Source organism: Erpetoichthys calabaricus, chromosome 15 (assembly GCF_900747795.2).
Source record: "Erpetoichthys calabaricus chromosome 15, fErpCal1.3, whole genome shotgun sequence".
NCBI lineage: Eukaryota > Metazoa > Chordata > Cladistia > Polypteriformes > Polypteridae > Erpetoichthys > Erpetoichthys calabaricus.
The window spans coordinates 16,942,289-16,967,975 of NC_041408.2; the positions used below are offsets into that span (position 1 = coordinate 16,942,289).

Genomic DNA, 25,687 nt, shown 5'->3' on the forward strand with positions numbered 1-25,687 from the left:
AGGTTCTCCTCATTGGTACAAAATCAACATTATCCAAAACTGATCATTTTTCATTTGTTATTGATAATTCCTCTGTCTGGGTGTCATCCTTGACAGTACTTTATCCTTTCAGTCCCACATCAATAACATCTCCCAGTCTGCATATTTCCACTTGCGTAACATTAATCGTATTCGCCCCTCCCTCACTCCCCACACCACTGCTCTCCTTGTTCATAGCCTTATCACTTCTCGTCTGGATTATTGCAATTCCCTTTTCTTTGGTCTTTCTTGCAAATCTCTTTATAAGCTTCAACTGGTCCAGAATTCAGCTGCCTGCATCATTACTAGAACCCAGTCTATTCACCATATCACTCCCGTTTTGCAGCAGCTTCATTGGCTTCCAGTTAAGTTCCACATTCAATTCAAAATTCTTCTGTTAACTTTTAAGGCTCTCCACAACCTCGCCCTCCATATCTGTCTGACCTCCTCCATGTTGCCATTCCCTCCCATACCCTTAGATCCTCTTCCTCCATCCACTTGACTGTCCCCTTTGTCCCTCTTACCACTATGGGGAGCACAGCATTCAGTTACTCTGCTCCCCACCTCTGGAACTCACTACCATCTGAGCTTAGAAATATTGAATCATTTTCACTTTTCAGATCTAAACTTAAAACTCATTTGTTTAAGACTGCTTTTTCTCTTTGATTACAATTGCTCTGTCTGATTTTAATTTTTGTATTTTAGTTTTGTTTATAATCTGTGTTTTATCTATTGTTCGGTGTCCTTGAGTGTTTAGAAAGGCACCTACAAATAAATAAAATGTATTATTATTTATTTATTATTATTAAAAATGTTACCAGAGCAGTGAAAAAACATAAAATGCGCAAGTTTTAAACCAATACAATTTACTGTTTATAGAATACATTGTTTGAAGGACTGATTACAAAGGCCACACTGATTGAAGCAAATTTCAGCAACATAAAAAGATCACATCAGAAATTGATATAAAAAAAAAAGTACAGAGCTGAGCTAGTAGAGTTTTGAGACAATGTGTTATGAGCTGATGCGACAAAAATATTTCCATTATTTATTGGAACTTGAAATTAAGGTCAAAAGACCAGGTATAGCATTTCATGTGTATGTAAGGTTTCTGGTAGTATTATTGCTGCTAGGTGCATACCTTACTCTAAAACTGATTCACTTATTGTTGATGATTATAGCAATAGAATTACTGTGGAAATGAGCAGTAAAGTGTTGTCTGTCTGTGTACAATAAAATGCTGTCAGACCCATTGGCCTGCAGGTTATCATGTAGCAACATAACAACTCCAAAAGTGATACCAACACAACCAAAATATTATCAGAAAACAATAAAAAAATTTTCTAAGTCAATCTCCTGAAATAAATCCATTTGAGATTTTATTTGCTGAAAAAGACACGGAAATACGCAAATTCTCTGGCTGTTCATCAGTTAAAAATGATCCAGCCATGGCATTTAAAAGCATCTCAAAAGAAAAAATAAAAACGAGTTTAAGGATGTTGGGTAAGTCATAGTTTTAATACAGTTTTTCAGTACAAATGTCTGTAACCATGTACAGTGGAACCTCGGGTCACGACCGTAATTCGTTCCAAAACTCTGGTCGTAACCCGATTTGGTCATGACCTGAAGTAATTTCCCCCATAGGATTGAATGTAAATACAATTAATCCGTTCCAGACTGTATGAACTGTATGTAAATATATTTTTTTAAAGATTTTTAAGCACAAAAATAGTTAATTACACCATTGAATACATAGCGTAATAGTAAACTATATGTAAAAACATTGAGTAACACTGAGAAAACCTTGGAACAGAGAAAAGTAACATTGCAAGAATTCATGCTATAGCCTTACAAACCGCTCGCTGTAAACACTTTTTTTTTTTATGAGTTTTAAGCACAGGGAAAAACATGACCATTTGAAAAATCCGTAATTTAATAAACAAACAAGAAAAGTAACATTGCAACAATGCACGCTACGAACCGATCACTGTAAACAGAAGTGAAGTGGAGGTTAAAATCCAATTGAAAAAAGTCTTCATTAAATACAACGAGGTTAAAACAATGCTCGAATCAGTCTCTTTAAAAACAAGCCCGGTGCATTCTTTAACTGCCTTCTCGGCCTTACACGGCCAGCCCCCTCTCTCTCGCTCTTTCTTGCGCTCGCTTGCTGCACAGGGAGAGACTGAACACGTGTGGAAATCATCGGCGTGTATGAAACGGAAGGGAAACTGGCTTGTTCGTCACCTGAGTGTGTGGTCGTGAACAGATGCAAAAGTTTGGCAAACTCTTTGGTCGTAATCCGATTTGCACGTGGTCCAAGACGTTCGTGACCCGAGGTTCCACTGTATTTAATTTATTAGTCTACATATTGTTAGACCTTCTTAAGGTTCAGTTTCACAGAGCTAGCAGTCTAACAGGAATCAGCACTAGACAGGGCACAAGTCAATTGCAGGTCATACTCGGCAGTACCAGACGCATATTTGGAACGGAGAGGAAAATCTGGAGTACTTGTTAAAAGACACAGGTACTGACAGACTGTGAAAACTCCATACGGCCATTTCCTCCACTTGGGTGAGAGCTGGAGTGGAAACCCTTGCACGACCACACAGCTAAGCTTTTGATTTAGTTGAAGGTAATTATTTTCGCCTGAAAGGGGAGAATTTATCACAAAAATAGTTTTGTTGCAAAACATTAAAAGCTTCTTATTAGCTTGATTTACATTTTTCAATATGAAATGTGAATTGCATGAGTATATGGTAAAAACAAAATTTTTGACTTCACAGTCCAAGTAGAATGAATTATTGTCATTACTAAAGCTATGTAATAGCAAAGTGCAGTGGTATGTTGTGGACTACAGAAAGTGTTAACTAAAATCTCTGGTTTGTTTTATACAGGCACAATGTAAATCTACCTGTAACTAAATGCATTATAACTGCATGTGTGAGACACCTCACTCACCAATTACTGCACAATGTCTCAGAAGTTCTTTGTAAATGTGTTTTTTTTCTTGTCATTTTCAGAGTTAGCCTTGGACCATTAAACGTCGATGATGTTCTCACTAGCTTTGATAACACTGGAAATGTCTGTGAGTCTGGAATTTTTGTATTTATCTCTGTTCTAAGAGTGTAGCAATAATGTCGGCGACTCTTACATTGTTTTGTTTACAATGGGCTTTCTGTCAGTGCTTTATGCAAAATACACTGGCCTGTGTATAGAGAGCTTGTATTTTTTGCTTACTGTTTGTGAAACATTTTTGGTTAGTTTTCGTTTTTTTTTTTTTTTCAATTGTTTTTTAGTTTAGGGGGGTCCAGAGCACATTTGCACTCTCTGACATTAAAACATGAGAACATTTGCAAACTGTCTAGGTTATATGTTTCAGTAAGAACAGTTTGTCACCAAATAGTCTTTTAAGCCTGCCGTTCATGTTTACATGAAAACTTTTTTGAAGCGTAACTGTTGGAATCATATTGTCAGGTAAGCTTTCTGGGTTCAACAATTTTATCACACTGGATCCTAGGACTACCCTAAAAGTTTCTTTTGATGAATTGTGTCACTTTTGTGTCTCTAAAATCACTGTAGAACAATTAAGGCGGTTTTGTTTCCTTAAGCAAAATGCTTATAGAAGTTAGGATAGATGATCTTTTGTGGATTTATATTCCTTATATCTTTTTAACGGTATCTGCAGCAAAACATCTTCATTTATTTATTTTTTGTAGTACTTTCTTTGCAATGTTGTCACATATCCAGTATATCCTGAAGGTCTTCCTTGCTGCCCCACTAGTTGGCAGCACTGTACAGAAGATGAGTTCTGTTTTAAGCCCTCATGCTTACTGATATAGAAAAGCTATTTAAATTGGGCAAAAATAGAAATCTCAAAAGCACACTTTATATTCAAGTATATTTTGTTAATGACTTTGCCTCATCAGTAATTCCTAGGTTTAAAGCTTATTAAAATTGATGTCACTGGTATATTAATCTGCTGGGGTGGCATGTCACAATTTCAGATCTTACGTTTTGTTTCTTTTAATTCTGCATATAGGTGAGAATGTATTTAGCAGAGAAATGTGAAGTATATTGGATAACCAATATTTGTAGAAATGCTTTATTTGTTTTCATAATAAAGGTTGCTACTTTATAGCTTCATCCTAAAAAAAGAAGAGATAAAGGGAAGACAAGATAGCTCTGTTAATATATTTTTGTAATCCCAGTACATTGCCGCCTTTTTCAGATTGCTGATTAACTCTGAATTTTTTTTATGACAACGCAGTGAACAATAACATTTCTGTTTTGTAAGTTGGTATGGTATGTTGATTGTAATATTTTTTTAAATATGTTTTTAAATGCAATAGATCTTTTAAAATTGCATTTGTGGTGTTCTGATTCGCATCCCAGCGGGTGAATTTGGTTATCTTTAAAACCTTTCTAGGCATGATACATTGTTATCTGCATTTTTACAAACAGCCTATTTTGGGTCTTCCTTAGAGGTGCTACTGTGTCATCTTGTGGTCATATGATGCTATAGCAAGACATTTTGAACTCAATTACTTACTGCTAAATATTGCTCCTTTGCCAAGACCAAGCAACCATAATGGCAAAAGTTTAGAATGTGGTGTTCTGTGGCACTCTGGATTTTTCAATGATGCACATTTTATGTTGATTTAACTTAATGTAGTCAGCCTAACTGAAGAAAATGTAGTACTAGGGTGCTGTACCGTGTTAGCCATTATGAATGTAGAGAAAAGCCAAGCAAAATGACACCTTTTATTGGCTAACTAGAAAGATTACAATATGCAAGCTTTCGAGGCAACTCAGGCCCCTTCTTCAGGCAAGATGTAATCTTTACATCTTGCCTGAAGAAGGGGCCTGAGTTGCCTCGAAAGCTTGCATATTGTAATCTTTCTAGTTAGCCAATAAAAGGTGTTATTTTGAAGAAAATGTTAAATTTTGGCCATTAAGCGTAAGAAGATCCAGTAGTTTAAATAATTTGTTTTGTGAAGCTAGGCTTATGGCATGGATATGCTTTAACCTGAGCTATGTTTTTGTTTGTTTCTTGTCATATATATCATTTAAGGTAAAGTCATCAGCTGCAGGTGTAAAGGTAATTTTGTGTGCTTAAATAAAAAACTGAAGTTGTTCAGTTGGACTTTTCCTAGTTCCAGGGCAGATTATGATTATGGTGGGAGATTACAAGCCTTTTTTAAGATGTAAGTTATTATTAATTGTGTTATTATGGGAGAAACAGATAATGCTCACAGACTGTTTTTTTTTTTCACTGTGCCACCACTGAAAGCACTGAAGAGAATGCCACAAAAGCACAGTGATTCTGAACAGGTGTGTTATAATAACTTATAATTAGTTCAGTCTGTCCATTCATCTTTTTCCTGGTCTGCATTTTCCTTTATAGGATCATAGGGAGCTGGAACCTGTCCTGGTAGCAACACTAGATGGCTACCCCAGCCACTTTCTCTAACCACTTTCACACACAGAACCTTTATAAATTATCAGATTAACCATCACTTACTGGGATTTAGTTGATACCCCATCAACTTTTGTGTTTCAGGCAATAGGAAGGGGAACCTAAAAGCTGCACAAAACTAAAACACATTTGTGGGCAGCAATTGTTAAGTAGTACATTTATTTTGCTTATCATTTATTTATTGTTAGCATGATGTTCTTAAAGATACATGTAAGACATAAATAGTACTATAAATGGAAAAATAGCAGAAATAATACAAAGCAGTAAGGACCCTGGTTCAAATGATCCTAAAGTTGACCTGGCATTTTTCATTTATACTCTTAGCACCACAATTACCACCATCATCCTTGGATGGCCAGCAGCACATTTGAAGGAGTATATAACACAATATCCTTGTGCCCATATCCACACATTCATTCATACTGTTTAAATTTTAATTACCAGTCATCCTGACACATTAGACTACCTCAATGATAAGGATTTATACATAGGGGTAAAATGTAAGAGCTAATAGTGGCTGTACTAACCAGTGTATCAGAAGAGCATCTCGCTATTTTTATTATTCACTGTATGCCTTCTTAAGACATATTTGTGTTTCTTTGGACTCCTAAGACACTTTACATGTTCGATCATTCTTATTTTAAGCTTCTTATTTTATTATCATTTTTGTTTTGATTATTTCTTCTCTGTGTCTGGTGATTCTAAATTAGCGAAGTGTGAATGTGAATATGCACTTGAGTGTGCCTCCACAACCAGGACTAGTTCTGGCCTTATGTGTACCAGATGCTGCAAGGATTACATATGGCATGCAGCAAGCGCTGGATGAAGTTTTTGATAATCCTTCTTTAATCTTTCATACTAAGTAATAAAGTAATTAAGAAATTATTGTTTTAACTGCTGGTAAAGTTATTTTTGCTAGCAGTTTGAAATTGTCACAGTTTTAAAGTGCATGATGCCATTTCTGCTTTGCTATTATTTTCATTTAAAGGCTTAAGTTATTAATAAAAAACAACAAAAAAAATATTTAGACATATTTAAAAAGAAAACTGTTTAAAGTCAACCATATGGCACTCAGTATGAAAACAGGGCTGCTAAACCTTTTTGGATTTCATACAGAATGCTGTAAATTATTGAATCTTGAATGTGTTTAATCCTAATAAATTTTAGTTTGGAGTTGGTTATGGTTAATGTTCTACCTCATCATTTTCTTCAAATATTTTTGAAGGTTAATCAGATTATTACTATTTTCAGATTATTTTTCAGACAATATGATGGATTATTTTATAAAGGAATGTAAATCATAGAATTAAGAAAAATGTGAAGAGGCAAGCAGTTTCTTAAAGTGACCATTGCCCTCTCTGAACCTTAAGCCAAAGGCCAAAATCATTCAATCTGATCATGTTCAAACTGTATGTAAACAGCTATATTATATCATGTACTTTGCTTGGATAAATAGCTAAATACAAAATTATAGCAATTTAAAATATTTTTGTGTCCTGCAATATGGGGAACTAAATGGTATTAATACCAGTTTTAGGAAAATTGCTTTGCTCTATGAGATTTAACAGTTCATATAGTCAGTTCATTGGTGCTGCTGCATCAGTTCCTGGGTGTTTCTGTATAACACTAATGAAAAGGATTCTGACTTGGTGATAAGCCAGAGAAACCCCTGTTATATGAAGTAAGTAAAAGGAGGCCAAGTTTAGTTGATGTGTCATTCATAAAGAGGCCAATGAGCACGCTTTCACCATTTTAAGACTGACTTACTGTATTTGGTATTTAATCTAGTTTACAACAGGCCACATTTGCTCATTCAGGTCAAGTATTAAGTCCCATTTAACTTAGCCTGTACACTTTTATGTTACTGGAATAAAAGAAAAAGAGAAAAAGACAAGAATATACTGGAAGAGATTGCAGTTTTACCTTGCACAGTGACTGGACCAGTACTGTAACCCCGTGCTAATAACTTACACCAGTGTGATACCCAGCACAACATGTGCATAGTTTGATTTTTACCTTTGGATTCTTACACACTACCAAATGGCAGCTTAAAGTGCACTGAGCATAAACTTGGCTGTTAGTTTATGATATACTGTAAGATCCAGATGATCAAACTATATCAGAGTAGCTAGATTGATGATTAAAGAAAAACTGTCTTCATGCTTATGAACAGAGCTGGAATACTCGTTTGTACTCTAGTTTCAGGACATCTTTGGTTTTACTAATCACAGTAGATTTGTTAAAATAAATAGAAAAAAATCCAAGTGTGTGTTTGTGTGTGTGAGTGTGTGTATGTATGTATGTGTATAATATATATATATATACAGTGGTGTGAAAAACTATTTGCCCCCTTCCTGATTTCTTATTCTTTTGCATGTTTGTCACACAAAATGTTTCTGATCATCAAACACATTTAACCATTAGTCAAATATAACACAAGTAAACACAAAATGCAGTTTGTAAATGGTGGTTTTTATTATTTAGGGAGAAAAAAAAATCCAAACCTACATGGCCCTGTGTGAAAAAGTAATTGCCCCCTGAACCTAATAACTGGTTGGGCCACCCTTAGCAGCAATAACTGCAATCAAGCGTTTGCGATAACTTGCAATGAGTCTTTTACAGCGCTCTGGAGGAATTTTGGCCCACTCATCTTTGCAAAATTGTTGTAATTCAGCTTTATTTGAGGGTTTTCTAGCATGAACCGCCTTTTTAAGGTCATGCCATAGCATCTCAATTGGATTCAGTTCAGGACTTTGACTAGGCCACTCCAAAGTCTTCATTTTGTTTTTCTTCAGCCATTCAGAGGTGGATTTGCTGGTGTGTTTTGGGTCATTGTCCTGTTGCAGCACCCAAGATCGCTTCAGCTTGAGTTGACGAACAGATGGCCGGACATTCTCCTTCAGGATTTTTTGGTAGACAGTAGAATTCATGGTTCCATCTATCACAGCAAGCCTTCCAGGTCCTGAAGCAGCAAAGCAACCCCAGACCATCACACTACCACCACCATATTTTACTGTTGGTATGATGTTCTTTTTCTGAAATGCTGTGTTCCTTTTACGCCAGATGTAACGGGACATTTGCCTTCCAAAAAGTTCAACTTTTGTCTCATCAGTCCACAAGGTATTTTCCCAAAAGTCTTGGCAATCATTGAGATGTTTCTTAGCAAAATTGAGACGAGCCCTAATGTTCTTTTTGCTTAACAGTGGTTTGCGTCTTGGACATCTGCCATGCAGGCCGTTTTTGCCCAGTCTCTTTCTTATGGTGGAGTCGTGAACACTGACCTTAATTGAGGCAAGTGAGGCCTGCAGTTCTTTAGACGTTGTCCTGGGGTCTTTTGTGACCTCTCGGATGAGTCGTCTCTGCGCTCTTGGGGTAATTTTGGTCGGCCGGCCACTCCTGGGAAGGTTCACCACTGTTCCATGTTTTTGCCATTTGTGGATAATGGCTCTCACTGTGGTTCGCTGGAGTCCCAAAGCTTTAGAAATGGCTTTATAACCTTTACCAGACTGATAGATCTCAATTACTTCTGTTCTCATTTGTTCCTGAATTTCTTTGGATCTTGGCATGATGTCTAGCTTTTGAGGTGCTTTTGGTCTACTTCTCTGTGTCAGGCAGCTCCTATTTAAGTGATTTCTTGATTGAAACAGGTGTGGCAGTAATCAGGCCTGGGGGTGGCTACGGAAATTGAACTCAGGTGTGATACACCACAGTTAGGTTATTTTTTAACAAGGGGGCAATTACTTTTTCACACAGGGCCATGTAGGTTTGGATTTTTTTTCTCCCTAAATAATAAACACCATCATTTAAAAACTGCATTTTGTGTTTACTTGTGTTATATTTGACTAATGGTTAAATGTGTTTGATGATCAGAAACATTTTGTGTGACAAACATGCAAACGAATAAGAAATCAGGAAGGGGGCAAATAGTTTTTCACACCACTGTATATATATATATATATATATATATATATATATATATATATATATATATATATATATATATATATAAAGATTATATATAATACGCTACCGTGGCTGTTCGTTTGTCTGTCCAGAATTTTAAATCACCTGAAGCTTGCAAACCTTTTGAACTATTGACCTGAAATTTGGAACACATATACTATGTGACGTCTACTGTCCGCTTTCAGGGTTATTCCGCTTTTTATTTTATTTTATTGTAGAATCAAGTCTCGGCAGCAGCCAGCAGGGCGGCCATGTGGCGCATGCGTACGGATGCCATTCTCATCCCTTCCCATCACTTCCCCATCCTCTTTTTTTATCTTAAATCATTCTTGAGGTAGGTTGAAGTGAAAATGAAAGTAAATGCACTAATTGCAACACAAACACTGCCTTAATCAGTTTTAACGTGAAGAGATGCCGATGAAAGAAGAGAAGAAGCGGGCTGCTAGGGTGGAGAAAAGAAGAGCTGCTCAGGAAGCAGCAAGTGCATCAACCTCTGAGCAAAATAATGGTAAACATACAGAGAAAAAGTCTGAAAACTAGGAATGCTCAAGTCAAGTGTATTCGCTGCACGAATGTAAGTGGTGTGTATGTATGTATATATATATATATAATATATACAGTGGTGTGAAAAACTATTTGCCCCCTTCCTGATTTCTTATTCTTCTGCATGTTTGTCACACAAAATGTTTCTGATCATCAAACACATTTAACCATTAGTCAAATATAACACAAGTAAACACAAAATGCAGTTTGTAAATGGTGGTTTTTATTATTTAGGGAGAAAAAAAAATCCAAACCTACATGGCCCTGTGTGAAAAAGTAATTGCCCCCTGAACCTAATAACTGGTTGGGCCACCCTTAGCAGCAATAACTGCAATCAAGCGTTTGCGATAACTTGCAATGAGTCTTTTACAGCGCTCTGGAGGAATTTTGGCCCACTCATCTTTGCAAAATTGTTGTAATTCAGCTTTATTTGAGGGTTTTCTAGCATGAACCGCCTTTTTAAGGTCATGCCATAGCATCTCAATTGGATTCAGGTCAGGACTTTGACTAGGCCACTCCAAAGTCTTCATTTTGTTTTTCTTCAGCCATTCAGAGGTGGATTTGCTGGTGTGTTTTGGGTCATTGTCCTGTTGCAGCACCCAAGATCGCTTCAGCTTGAGTTGACGAACAGATGGCCGGACATTCTCCTTCAGGATTTTTTGGTAGACAGTAGAATTCATGGTTCCATCTATCACAGCATGCCTTCCAGGTCCTGAAGCAGCAAAACAACCCCAGACCATCACACTACCACCACCATATTTTACTGTTGGTATGATGTTCTTTTTCTGAAATGCTGTGTTCCTTTTACGCCAGATGTAACGGGACATTTGCCTTCCAAAAAGTTCAACTTTTGACTCATCAGTCCACAAGGTATTTTCCCAAAAGTCTTGTCAATCATTGAGATGTTTCTTAGCAAAATTGAGACGAGCCCTAATGTTCTTTTTGCTTAACAGTGGTTTGCGTCTTGGAAATCTGCCATGCAGGCCGTTTTTGCCCAGTCTCTTTCTTATGGTGGAGTCGTGAACACTGACCTTAATTGAGGCAAGTGAGGCCTGCAGTTCTTTAGACGTTGTCCTGGGGTCTTTTGTGACCTCTCGGATGAGTCGTCTCTGCGCTCTTGGGGTAATTTGGTGGGCCGGCCACTCCTGGGAAGGTTCACCACTGTTCCATGTTTTTGCCATTTGTGGATAATGGCTCTCACTGTGGTTCGCTGGAGTCCCAAAGCTTTAGAAATGGCTTTATAACCTTTACCAGACTGATAGATCTCAATTACTTCTGTTCTCATTTGTTCCTGAATTTCTTTGGATCTTGGCATGATGTCTAGCTTTTGAGGTGCTTTTGGTCTACTTCTCTGTGTCAGGCAGCTCCTATTTAAGTGATTTCTTGATTGAAACAGGTGTGGCAGTAATCAGGCCTGGGGGTGGCTACGGAAATTGAACTCAGGTGTGATACACCACAGTTAGGTTATTTTTTAACAAGGGGGCAATTACTTTTTCACACAGGGCCATGTAGGTTTGGATTTTTTTTCTCCCTAAATAATAAAAACCATCATTTAAAAACTGCATTTTGTGTTTACTTGTGTTATATTTGACTAATGGTTAAATGTGTTTGATGATCAGAAACATTTTGTGTGACAAACATGCAAAAGAATAAGAAATCAGGAAGGGGGCAAATAGTTTTTCACACCACTGTATATGAGCTGTTTAACAGAGGTTTTATTGGCTGTTGGCCTGGGTGTGGTGTGATTTGGAATAACAACTATTTCTATTGGTCAGGGAGTTTCATTTAAACATAACTGTATCATTTCTTTCTTTTTCTTTTTTTTTTTTTTTTTTTTTTTTTAAATGCCAAGCATACCGAAGTAAAAAGGCTGATTATGCAATTTGGCGGCTTTGCCTTTTGAAAAGCTTGGCCTCTTATCACTCTGCTAGCTGATCTTTGCTTCTGAATGCAATTAATGTCACAGGCTAGAGTTGGTCTATTCTTCTCCACACCAGGCTGCTGCTGTTTTAGCAAGGATACAACATCTAACCAGCACAGTCCCCTGCAACAGTTCTGTCATGCAGTAAACAGAACAAGTAATTGAATAGCTGTGTTTCTTTTCTCTTAAAACCGTTTGCCTATAGTACAATAAAAAAAAACCTATCATGAGCAAGCACTTGCGCTGCACGTGCTTTTTCTGAGGGAAAGTACATCCCCCTACCTCCTGGTGTGGGCAACAGTTACCAATGGAAAATAGTTGGTGACATTATGAATCGTCTGCCTACACTATGTAGGCAGCAGGTGTTTAATTTATTAAGACTCTACCATTAGCTTTAGCTGAGTGTGAAGACCATGCACAGAATGTTAAAAACAAAGTTTATATAATGTAATGAGGATCTCTGTGTTTTTTTAATTATTATAAAAATCTACTAGGGCACAAGATATTTGTAGTGTTTTTGTAAAGTATGCTCAATCGAAAAAAATGGTGATTGGTTGTTGTTTGTTAGTTAGGATTTTTTTTATTTGCTTTTATTAAGCACCATATTAAAATTAGAGAAAAAAATCATTTTCATATTTATACAGTACAAAGAAGCATCAGGCTCTTGGCAAAAAATTAGTCTATCACAGGGCATAGTCACTTCCATACCTACATAGGCTCAATTAGAATGGCATTACTATTTAATTTACTATACTAGCGTAGAGACCTCAATAATGTGACATTTATAAAGCACACAAGAATATAATACAATACATAGCAACAGCAGGTAATGCAGAAAATTAATTACAGGAAACAACCAAACCTTAAATCAGAATTAAAAATTAAATATGCCTCCGTGTTAACAACAGCAATAATATGATGTACAGATAAAGAGTTCTCATTATGGCCGCAGCTGGAAGAGAATCAACTATAAAAGACAGAAATGGTGATTTATTTATATTTATGTATTTACTAAGCTTATATAAAATGTGAGAGAGAGAAGGTGGGCTTTCAAGCATAATATGAAAATGAATGTAGTGTAGATAGATCCTTGCAGTCAGGGTCTGGTAAACTGTTCAACAAGGCCTGAATCCAGATAGCTGAGTAAGTGCTGTATGATCTGCATTATTTAGGCTTTTACATGCTTTCATAAACACCAAGAAGGAGGGACTTAAGAGAAGATGATGTCTTTATTTAAACTGAAGATCACAACTCTCTCCCAGGAGAAGAGAATGTTTTGTGAAAAGTCAAAAAAAAAAAATAAGCTGGCAGCTAAAATTAAAGTAACATGAACACCTGAATGATGTGCTTGGTTATAAAAATATTTTTCGGGGAATGTTTGAGCAAGGTGTTAATGTCTTGGTTTTAGAAACTTTGGTTTCTAACCCATAATTTTGACTCGCAGGAAGCAGATATGCACATACACGGGGTTTCAATTATACTGGGCCAGAATCTTTGGTTAACTAGTCATTCTTACCTGAACTGTCTACATCTCTCCTTATAACATAGTTTTCTATTCTTGTGCCTCTATTTTCATGCCATAATTATATAACAAAACTGCTGTTGGGAAACTGGACAGGCCAAAAGCTGATGCAGAATCATCAGGACAACTATGTTATGTTTTGTTGTTTGTTATTAATAGAATAACAATAAGTAAACACAGCTTTTAATAACTGGGGTACATTCTGATTAAATAGGCACTGAAGCACACTTACTGATATGGTGTCAGTCTTTGCTGTCCTGGATTCTGTAACTTGTAATTTAAAGTTACATGATCAGCGAGAGCTAAGACCTGAAGGATAATTTTGCAGAAGAATGCAGAGATTTGCAAATGCTTTGTAAAGAGAGCCGCAGGCAAGGAGATTAGCCAGAATAATTGGGCAGTTCCTGGTCAGCTTTGGGCCAACAGAGGACAAGGATTCCAGACTCTTTACACTCTTACCTCTGACCCTAGATTCATGCTTGACCAGACTTTCACTCTCAACTTAACATGCCTGTGCAAATACGGCTTTGGTTTCAGATAACAGAGATAAATATTGGGAGTTCTATGGTTGGATTAGGCCATGAGGAGGTCATAGTATGTGCCTTATGCCTAAAACCAGGGTCAGCTGGCCCTCTTTTCAAATTGTCTCCTCAAGCACTTAATTGATCTTGCACATTGATAGTCACAGGCTGCACAAAAGGTGCTTCTCAGCTGGGGTTTTGCTTTGTTTGAAATGTCTGTGTACCTCTTCTTGCCAGCAAATAAATCTACCCCGTGTGGGTACTAGCTTTGGCCTATTGAAGAGCGTGTCAGGAGACGCTGATACCGGATTAATGCACCAGCATCTGGATTAAGGGACATGTACACTGTAGCACTGGCTCTAAATTAAATGGCTTCTTTTCTCTCCATGTGTTTTCATGCTGCTGTTCTTGTGCATAAAGAGTCTAAGCACTTGCATTTAAGGCATAACCCCCTTCCCTTTCAGTTGATTTGCTGTGGTTTTGACTTTTGTCGAAATGACTTTTAATCTCAACAACAGAACTAAATATACAGTATAATGAAAATAGTCAGGTTTGTGGGTTGTAAAAAACAATCCACTGGACTCCAACAGTGTCCTTTGCAAATGCAAAGTGTTCCAAAAGTTACTAAGTGTAAGGAAACTGAAATCTCTGTCTTGGTTGTAGGTTATATGAGAAATGTAATGTAACCTAAAAGAAAGATTACTGTTGAACAGGAGGGGTTATCTAGAAGGCAAGTTTAAAACTAAAACTAATACGTTTAATGTAAGAGAGTAGCCACCATAGAGCTCAGATCAAATTTACCAATGAATTCAGTACCACTTTCTACAGACAACATTAAGCACTAGAGTTAAATTATTATCAGCAGTTTTGAGAATAATCCTAGGTAGGTGGTTTGGTACAGACTTTGAAATAAAACTAGAGAAGGATCAATCTTCACTTTCAAATCACTGTGTGACCCTGAGCAAGTCGATTGACCTGCATGTACCCTAAAATATGCAAACAGCATGTGTATTTGTGTATCTTTACTTGTAAAGTGCCTTGTAATTATGTCTTCTTTAGAAAGGCAGTATTTAAAGTAAAAGCTGTTATATGGCAGCTTTCATGTTTTATACAAATCTTTTATTAACAATTATTTAAGCTTTCAAAGCCGCCCGTGGAATGCTGGTGTTTTCAAAGCTGTGGCATTTGTATAACTGGTATAACCAATGTAATATGCTAAAACTAGTCAAGTCTTGCAAAATACGTGGAAGCTAGAAGTGTATAATGTACTTTGGTGGTTATGTTGACACACTGGACTATTCCAATAATAACTGGAGCATTTTGCAAAAACGAAGTGACAGAAATAAACATAAAACATAGACACCTTTTTAAAGAACAGTCTTAGGTCAAGTGGAATAAATGCAAGTCTGACATGACGTAAAGGAAAGTACATTCCCAAAAAGTCAAAGCTGGGTTAACCAGGTACTTTCCTGGAGGGTTGAAAAGATCAGCTCAGAGTGATTTTATAGATTGCCTGAAGGACAGAAGGAAATGCTGGAGGGCAGCTGCTGGCCCAGGCATGCAAAAATGAAGCACAAGGCATTGCATGGTCACTTAGGATACACTTAGAAATACCTGAATGTTGAAGCACACTGAATAGGCCAAGCAAACAGGAAAGCTGACTATTGTAAGACTTTCTTTTGTCATTCCATGGTAACCAAAATGCAGAAGAAACCGGCCTCTTGAAAACACTATGGCAGGGGATCCCAGTTACATTCCTAATTCATCCATTAACTTGAATTGTAAAATAGACTCTCAAGCATGTGGTTTCTCAAACGACCAAATAGTATCTAAACTGCTCAGAGAAGTGAAGAATTGTGATTGCTTTGATTTGGTGAAATGAAACAGCCTCATTTTCCTGTAAAAGAACAATAGCATTTTCACTGATTATAATCTCCATTATTAGCCACATCTGGACTTTTGCTGGAAGAAGGGCAGCGTATCTTCATTTCTGTGTTAGTGTGTGACACATACAGAATCTCTCACGGCCCTGTAGAAGACTAATAGTGTTACACTATTTGAAGAAATTTTATATATATCATCTTTGAAAATAAGATAGATGGTTACTTTATTAATCACAAGGGGAAATTCACATACTCCAGCAGCAGCATACTGATACAAAAAACAATATTAAATTAAAGATTGATAACAATGCAGGTAAAAACAGACAATAACTTTGTATGATGTTAATGTTTACCCTCCCGGGTGGAATTGAAGAGTCGCATAGTTTGGGGGAGGAACGATCTCCTCAGTCTGTCAGTGGAGCAGGACGGTGACAGCAGTCTGTCGCTGAAGCTGCTGTTCTGTCTGGAGATGACACTGTTTAGTGGATGCAGTGGATTCTCCATAATTGATAGGAGCCTGCTGAGCGCCCGTTGCTCTGCTACAGATGTCAAGCTGTCCAGCTTCATGCCAACAATAGAACCTGCCTTCCTCACCAGTTTGTCCAGGCGTGAGGCGTCCTTCTTCTTAATGCTGCCTCCCCAGCACACAACTGCGTAGAAGAGGGCGCTCGCCACAACCGTCTCATAGAACATCTGCAGCATCTTATTGCAGATGTTGAAGGACGCCAGCCTTCTAAGGAAGTATAACCAGCTCTGTCCTTTCTTACACAGAGCATCAGTATTGGCAGTCCAGTCTAATTTATCATCCAGCTGCACTCCCAGGTATTTATAGGACTACACCATCTGCACACAGTCACCTCTGATGATCACGGGGTCCATGAGGGGTCTGGGCCTCCTAAAATCCACCACCAGCTCCTTGGTTTTGCTGGTGTTCAGGTGTAGGTGGTTTGAGTCGCACTATTTAACAAAGTCCTTGATTAGGTCCCTATACTCCTCCTCCTGCCCACTCCTGATGCAGCCCACGATAGCAGTATCATCAGCGAACTTTTGCACGTGGCAGGACTCCGAGTTGTATTGGAAGTCCGATGTATATAGGCTGAACAGGTCCGGAGAAAGTACAGTCCCCTGTGGCGCTCCTGTGTTGCTGACCACAATGTCAGACGTGCAGTTCCCGAGACGCACATACTGAGGTCTGTCTTTAAGATAGTCCACGATCCATGCCACCAGGTATGAATCTACTCCCATCTCTGTCAGCTTGTCCCTAAGGAGCAGAGGTTGGATTGTATTGAAGGCGCTAGAGAAGTCTAGAAACATAATTCTTACAGCACCACTGCCTCTGTCCAAGTGGGAGAGGGATCGGTGTAGCATATAGATGATAAATACCATAATATAGTACTTTACCGTATTGTTTTCAGATTTCCATTATTGGGGTCAGTTAAATGATTTGCTTAATGTCAAATTCTTATGGGAGGGTATTAAATGTATTTGGTAAGTAAGCTAGGCCACAGTACCCTCTTCCCTCTGATATGCAGATGTATAGCATTTATCAGGTAGAACCATATTTTAACTTAGAGAGCCATTATAAAAACATTTCAACCTTACATTTTCCCACAATTGTTGTTGTCAAGCCCCTCTTCCTACCTGAATATACATTGTTACTTTCTGCTTCCATCATAGACTTTGAAGGTTTGCTTTCTTTTTTCATCTTTTTGATTGACTAATTTCAGTTTCAGTTTATTTTTAAATAATGTACTTCCTATTCTACAGGGTGAAAGAGCTGTATATGATCACAGATATAATTAAGTTGATAACACATAAAACAAGATACAATATATATAAAGAGTCTGGATCTTACAGTAAGGAAACAACTTGCTTATTTTTTGTTTATTAAATAATGACAAAAATTCTGTTATAACTGATAATTGACTGGAACATTGTAGTTATCTCTTGATATGTAAAAACCATAGAACTGAAAAAGGATGAAGTTTCTTTTTTACATGACTGCATGCATACAAACATGAATATTTAAAGTGCTGCCTAAAATCTGTGAACCACTATTACAATCTTATAATGATGTGTGTTAATATTAAATCATCTGTTACTCTCAGATAATTTTTATTTTTTCAGACGTTGGTGCATGTATTAGGAAAAGAAATAGATTAATCACAATTATCCATCCATTTTCCAACCCACTGAATCCGAACACAGGGTCATGGGGGTCTGCTGGAGCCAATCGCAGTCAACACAGGGCACAAGGCAGGAACCAATCCCGGGCAGGGTGCCAACCTACCGCAGATCACAGTTATCCCATATGCAAAATTAAAAGTAAATCACAAATTTTATTGGCTCTGTTACCGGCCCAGGATTAAATTATTGAATACTAAATTAACCAATCAAAGGGATAATTATCAAGACAAAGTCTGAGATTCTCTCAACTATGTAAGTTAGAAACCTAGTCAGACTGAGGACTGCAGGTAAGTGTAGCACACAATGCAATAGCCTAGAGCAGAACAGGCGGGAGTCCCCTTTTGTTATTGGAGCGTGATCATAAGATTGAGGGTGGAATCACATGCAGTTTGTCATAGTTTGGGGGGGGGGGGGTTCCCCCTTGGTAATTCAGCAATAATGGTTGAGAAACATTGACATAAAGAATCCTCACACAAATGTAGGAAGAGTTTGTGTGCATTCCTTTGTCTGGTGAGGATGATAAAACAATGGCAAATATCCAAAAAAAACTGAAGTAATATGGATAATTCTGTATAACAATTTAATTCATTGTTCTCAATAAAGAATACTGCTGCTTATATGTAGATAATCCTATAAATTCACAAAATATTAACCTCTGGTTGGTTGTCTCTTTGCAAATTTTACATTTGAATAAAACCTAATGCTGCCTACAATCAAAATATCCTTATCTCCAATGTTGAGCACTGTGGTAAGGTGGATCATTGTTTGAGGACTGCTTTTATTTGCAGAGATCTGAAGAACTTACTTTCCTTATTATAAAAATGTGAAGCTGAGTTGAATGTAGGTCATCCAGCTATTGTTGTTTTACTGGAAATGGGCTGTCCAAAGGACAAAGATTTTATTATCCATCCATTCATCCATCCATTATCCAACCCGCTATATACTAACACAGGGTCACGGGGGTCTGCTGGAGCAAATCCCAGCCAACACAGGGCACAAGATAGGAACAAATCCCGGGCAGGGCGCCAGCCCACCGCAGGGCACACAGACCCACACACTAAGCACACACTAGGGACAATTTAGGATTGCCAGTGCACCTAACCTGCATGTCTTTGGACTGTGGGAGGAAACCGGAGCACCTGGAGGAAACCCACGCAGACACAGGGAGATTATTATTTTTTGGGAAAAATAGGAACAGAAGATGAACAAAATGAAAGGGAAAAAGTTAATAGTCAAATAAATAACTTGCATGCTTCTATTATTAGGAAAGCAAAAACACTGAAGTAAAAAAACATAAACACTAAACAAAATCTGTAGTCAGAAATAAAAAGGCCATAATGAACAACTAGACTGGAAAAGTTTCCCAATTAAATGGTAAGTTTCCACTCAAATGTGTGTGGTTTTATATGCTATCCCAAAGTTTGAATGTTGAATACTGTACACTGCCATGTTTTTATAATGGCAGCATGATGACACTGTTGAGCACACAACCACATGACCATCAGTGGTGTAATTACCATAAACAACATGGCAGTAGACATGAAAAACTACCACAAAATGGTGGCAATTGCAAAAAATATCAGTGAACAATTTGCATATGAAAAAACATAAAAGAAATAATGGGAATATAGAAAATATAATAATAAGTACTGTAGCCACCAGGGGGTGCTCCAGCTCCCCAAATACCTGACACACAGGCTTGGATACAAGTGTTAAAGCATAAAGAATTTTTATTATGGGAAACTCTTCTCGGGCAGGTGCTTCCCATGGTACAGTCACAATACAGATAAAGGCACAACCACACAGCAATCCTTTTTTCTTTCTGTCTTCTCTTTCTTTCCATCACTGCTTCCACTCCTCCATGTAAGAGTTGTCCTCCTTCCTCCCGACTCTGGCTCCTTGAGCAGTTACAGGCAGGTCCTTTTATGTGAAACCCAGGAGTACTTCTGATGTCCCATAATCTTGGTTAGGGATCACTTCCGGGTTAGGCTGGAACCCGACAAGGTAGGTTCTCGTTAGTCCCCACAACAATCCCTCATGGAACTCAACAGGGCTGAGTCCAAGAACTCCAGTTCCTATGATGCCCTGTGGGAAACAATGGTGCTTTCGCAACCTAGAGGGGCTGCCATTTGGTGGTCTGGGGGAGATAATATCCTGTGTATACTATCTCCTCTGATCTTTCCTGGCTGAGGGCATCCTGGCCAGGTGAGGCATATTTCTAATATGAAGAAAATTTATATAATCCAGGTATGACAATGGATGTGAGTAATCCATCACTATTTGTCAATTAGTCTGTTACATGATTACTAAAGAACTAATGAGGCTAGAACCATGATGTTTGTCAGCCAGTCAGTCATTCTCCAACCCGCTATATCCTAACACAGAGTCACAGTGGTCCAACACTTAAAGTTCTGGATATTAAAAAGAAAAAAAAATAGGTAGCGGCAACCTGGTGGCCAATTTACTGGTAGGCAGAAAGGTTTATTGTAATTAAAGCGTGACCCCCATATGCCCATCTATTGATAATCTCCCAGGACGTGGTACATAAGTGTTCAGAATTCATAACCAAGTTCTTACATTTGCAAGCAACTGGTGGAGAGTTTACCGTTGTGTATATCTGGCCTTTTTTAGCATTTTATTATAGGACTGTAGGTTTGTGTGTTTCATGAGTAATAGATTAAAAAAATTAATACATTTTGTGTTTTAGAATGACTTAATTGAAGTTCAGTCAAGTACAAATATTGCGGTAAGACCTTAAAGGTCATCCTTCTAAGACAGCCAACAAATCTGGACCAGCTTAAAGAGTTTTGTAAAGTGGATTGGGCAACCAATTGGTAATTATAAAAGTCTTGCTTACTGTTATTACTGCCACTACTGAATAGCAAACTGGGTAATTCAGCACTGGATTCAATTTTTTAATTATCTTAGTTGGTTGATTACTTTAAATCATTAATTTAACAGTTTTTTTACATTTCTGTTCCACCACCCACTGAATAATATGCTGAATAATATACATCCATTGTAAAACCCACTTAGTTAAATGCTTAATAATCTAGCAATGTTAACTAGTTGCAATTTCGTCCTTGTATAGATATCTGCATGGTTTTGATGTCGTACTTCTGTGGGCCTAGATATTCCATAACATGTAGAGTAATCTTGCAAAAGATGAACTAAAATAGGTGATAGATGTTTTAAACAAAAATAAAGAGAACGATGATATCATCAAAGGGTTGGAGGTTTAGCAGGAAAACTCTACTTATTAGGCAGAAGGCTAAGGACAGCAGCTGTTCAAAATAAAGCAACAAAATTTGTTAAAACCCTGAAACATCTTCCCTCTCTGCTGTTGATTTTGCAAATAATGTTTGCTTTCTGCTCTTTGGGGCATTTGGTGGTGGACAGTCCAAAAAGGGGAGAAGCTAGAGTTTGGGTAACTGTTGTTCTTCCTGGCAGTGGATTAAAGAAAACAGGTAAGCCACTGTGTTACTCCCAAATGCTTCCCCATTTACCCTTGAAATTCATTGCTGCATGAAGCAGTCTTAATATGCCTTAAAATGCAAATGCTTTCAGTTGTTCTTTTCTGTATAGTTAGTTATTCTAATAAGGCACACCTCTATAACATTGAGCTTAAGTGTTGAATTAAAAAATTTTTTTTCCAGATATACACATTTTGTCAAGTATGTTAGCACACACTCACTCTCACACTCTCAAAAGGCTGATAAATAAATTAACAACTTGTTCACTTTTCTACTAAGAAAAGTAATCATTATATTTAAATATATAGAAAAATATCAGGAGCTGAAGTCCAATTGTGAAGGGAAGCCATGTGGTTGGGACAACTTCAGTAACTTAATGTTTTGTATTTCTGTTTCTAATTATTTGATCTCATTGCACCTGGAAAGCGCCCTAAAGCAGGTGGTTAGCAGTCAGGACTGCCATTCTGTTTTTTACTTTTTGAATTTATATATAGTATATGAATATCATACTGGCATACTACATGTTTAAATGATGATTTCAGTAGTAAGAGGACAGTAAAAGCATACTATCATAATATCAAAAATATACTGTATGTACTATTATGAAAGAAATAACTATACAATGTGTTACAATTAGCAGAGACAGAACAGTAACATCCACATTGTTTATAACACTCAGACCTCCAAATGACAGAAACACTTTATACAAACGATTCTCTATGGTTGCAGATGAAGAGCAGACATACAAGGTTGATTATTCTGGGCTCGTCACCATTCGCTCAGCTGTCATAGCACCTTATGCAATGCAGTGATGTCCACTGTAGCCTCAATTATCCGAAACACCTGATTACCAGAACAAAAAAGTCTCTCTGGAGGAGGTCAGATAATTGGGTGTTAGCATTGCATAGAACAGCCCCTTGGCTACGGCAATGAAAATTTATGTGGCTTCCAAAGTTCTTATTCTCCCTGCTTTCAGCCTTTTTATATTCATTTAAATCCAGTAGTATTCAGAGCTGACAACATAACTAGGAACAATTATTCCTTTTCTAAATTACAGTTTTGCTTTTTTGTATGCATATACTGAGAATGATACCCTGCTTTAAAAATATAAAAAAACATGTTTTCCAGTCACAGAGAAAGTAGCTTTTATCCAAGTTGGATTTTTTTAGGTGTGTAATTTTTTTTTTTTGTTTGTGTATTTTCATCTGAAAAATATGTTACATCTCAGAACTAATAGGCTTTCAGGTCTGAACACAATCACTTACAATTTTTAGTAATAGCAAAATGCTTTAGATTTAATAATCTCTGGAGATCTCTGCTGCAGCACCCACCAGAGGTGTTATGTGAAAGTGACTAGTCAGACTGTTTTTATTTTTACTGAAATTGTCTTTCCCAGTTATGAGTAGGCCTAATCAATATAATATTTGGCCTTATGAAAACATTTAGTCCCTTGACCAATTCTTTAATTTTACTAAGTAACATATTTTACACTAAAATCTTTAACCTCTGTGGCATTTGTATTCCAAAGCACATAAGCTATAATCTTTAAAAGAAAAAAAGAAAATATGCTGTTTTCATGAGTATTCAGTCCCCTTGATTTAGAAGTTTTTAAGATTACACTAATGAGGACACAATTAGCCTCCACCCGTGAATCACTAAAATTACTGCCTCCTTTTCTGGACAAAACGAAAAAAACACAGTTAAGGGATCCAAATAAGGGAACACAGGTTGTGAATAAGAAACACAGCTGAGAAAATGAAGGCTAAAGAGCATCCCAAAGTAGTTTGAGATACAATGACGTAAATGCATAAATTAGCAAAATAATATTAAACAATATCCAAGTGTTTGTATGTGCCAGTGGGCACTGTTGGTATAATTATCAGGGAGAAGAAGCCACAGCAAACTACTCAGGCACTGTCTGGATATGATGAGCCCTCAAAACTATTTGGGTGAATAAGAAGGAAACATGGGAAACAACTACAGAGATGCCATCAACCCTCTAAAGGAGCTACAGAGTTCAGTAGCTGAGACTGGATTTCAAGTTACACCTGTCAATTATATCAACAGATCTACATAACACTTGCCTGTACAAAAGAAACTGTTCCTCAAAGTGAAGCATGTGAAAGCACATCTGGAGGTTGCCAAAAAGAATTAATGTGACCCAGTTTTAGGAAACGTTCTTGTGGTCAACTGAGACCACAAGAGATTTTTGTACAACAAATTTAAAATTGCCCACAGCTCAAAGACACTACCTACAGTAAAGTATGGAGGTGGTCGCAAACTCTGCGGGGTTACTCAAAACTCTACCCACAAAGGCTGCTGTGAGTAGACAAGCAGACTGAAAATGTATCCTTATCTCAAGAAAATAGTACCAAGAATGTGTGATATATTTCAGTTTACTTTTGTTGTGACAAGCATGCCTCAGAAGCACGGGTGGTACATTTTCTTAAATCTAAACCTTTGCTGTTTCAAAGTTGGCTGCATTTTATAAATTTTAGGGCTTTTGTTTTCATGTTAAACCCTGGTGTTCTTCACCTCCATTTTAACACGCAAGAGCATGCTAGGTAGCTTTTAAAATATATAGAAGATGCTTCACTTTAGTACATAATTTCATGTGACACATTAACATGTACCATGATCATGACTTTAGAACTTAGCCTTGAATACATATGCTCAGGGTTACTCAGTAAGAGAGTGCTGGTTATCTTGTGCTTTTAGTGTCACTCTAGCTGCTTTGCCACACTGCTTGCATTACTAAAATTAACAAATCCAAGGTACAGTCCTATTCTAGGAACAGTCTCCTGGTTGGGTTTGTTTAGTAGAGCTAGGGCAAACTTGAATGTGGGCAGTTTTCTTAATTTCCATGTATGATTGCTGGATTGACTTATTGATTGAAATTGTAAATACATATACAGGGAAAACCAAGTTTATTTTCTGGTTTAAACATTTGTGAAGTAGGTCTAGGGCTGCACAGTTGCCTCACAGCATTCTAGGGGACATGATTTGATTCCAAGCCCAGTCACCATGTGTGAGGAGTTTGAATATTGTCTTTGGTTTGGTTTTCTCTGCCTATTCTGTTTTTTCTTTCTAATGTCCTAAAAACATGCATGCAAGTTTAAATTGCCCTTTAAGAACATAGTGAGGGTGTGTGGTTTTCAGTTGCATTCACCTTGCATGCATATTTCTACAGTCAGGTTAAATGGTTAAGATCTGGCATGGCCTCAAATCAAGCAGATAAAGAGGTCATCTTGTCAGGCATTCCTCAAAACAGTTGAAATAGTCATCTATTATTAATACTTTTATAACAATTATTTATTGTTTTATCTGCCCCTTTTAATATTTTATATCTATTTTATTGTATACCTTTTAATTCAACTGCACAGTACAGGCTGCTGACTAAGCTGCATTTTACTATATACCCTTTAGTGTGTACATGTGACAAATATGTATCTTAAAATCATCAATCTTAAAGTGTACTTTTTCAATAACACAATGTAAAAGTTTTTTTGTCGACTTCTAGATGTTTATCGATGCATTTGACGTACATGCACATTGTTTCTTTGCTTGGATAGTTTTCTGCTTAAACATGTTCCTGTGGCAGAAAAATGTTCTACATTGTATTTTTTTTTTTTTGTTTTGTAATATTGTGCCAAAAATACACTTCAAGCATGGCTCATATTCCATTACAAATTCTGATTTATTGCAATGTTTTCTCAAAAAAGCACAGTACATGCTGCAAATGTCTAGAATATTTAAAATATGCATGGTACATGGACTGTAATTGCCAATGTGACCAAGAGGGGCAGTTTTGCTTCACCATACTTGAACATGGGTAATAGAAAGGACGTCCCACCTGTCCCGAGGAATGCAGATTGTAGTGCTGAAGCCTGCAGGGAGCTTGATTGTGCCCTTGGGGTACTGCTCACCGCCTCTCCTTAGCATCATTATGTTAATCTTAAAACCACATAATGCTAATTATGGTTTGTTTGACAATGGCTTTAGTTAGGATCACATTAGTGTTCTTAGGTTAGGTCACTCTAGTTCTTTGTATTGTTAACAGTTAAGTAATGTGCCGTAGTGTAAATCTATCTTGAACTGCTGCCTGCTGCTACTGTAGTTGCTGCCAAGACTAGTTGAAAGATGCTTAAAGGAAAATCATTTATGCATGCATATATTCTGC

The 25,687-nt window shown here is 37.3% G+C and overlaps 1 protein-coding gene across 1 annotated transcript in view; it reads left to right on the top strand.

Moving 5' to 3' along the window:
- camkmt (calmodulin-lysine N-methyltransferase) overlaps nt 1–25,687 on the top strand; it is a 413,773-nt gene that overhangs the window by 18,000 nt on the left and 370,086 nt on the right. Inside the window, exon 3 of the mRNA XM_028821020.2 lies at nt 3,039–3,103. Within this exon, the coding sequence (XP_028676853.1) occupies nt 3,039–3,103 (65 nt within the window). The remainder of the gene's footprint in view (nt 1–3,038; nt 3,104–25,687) is intronic.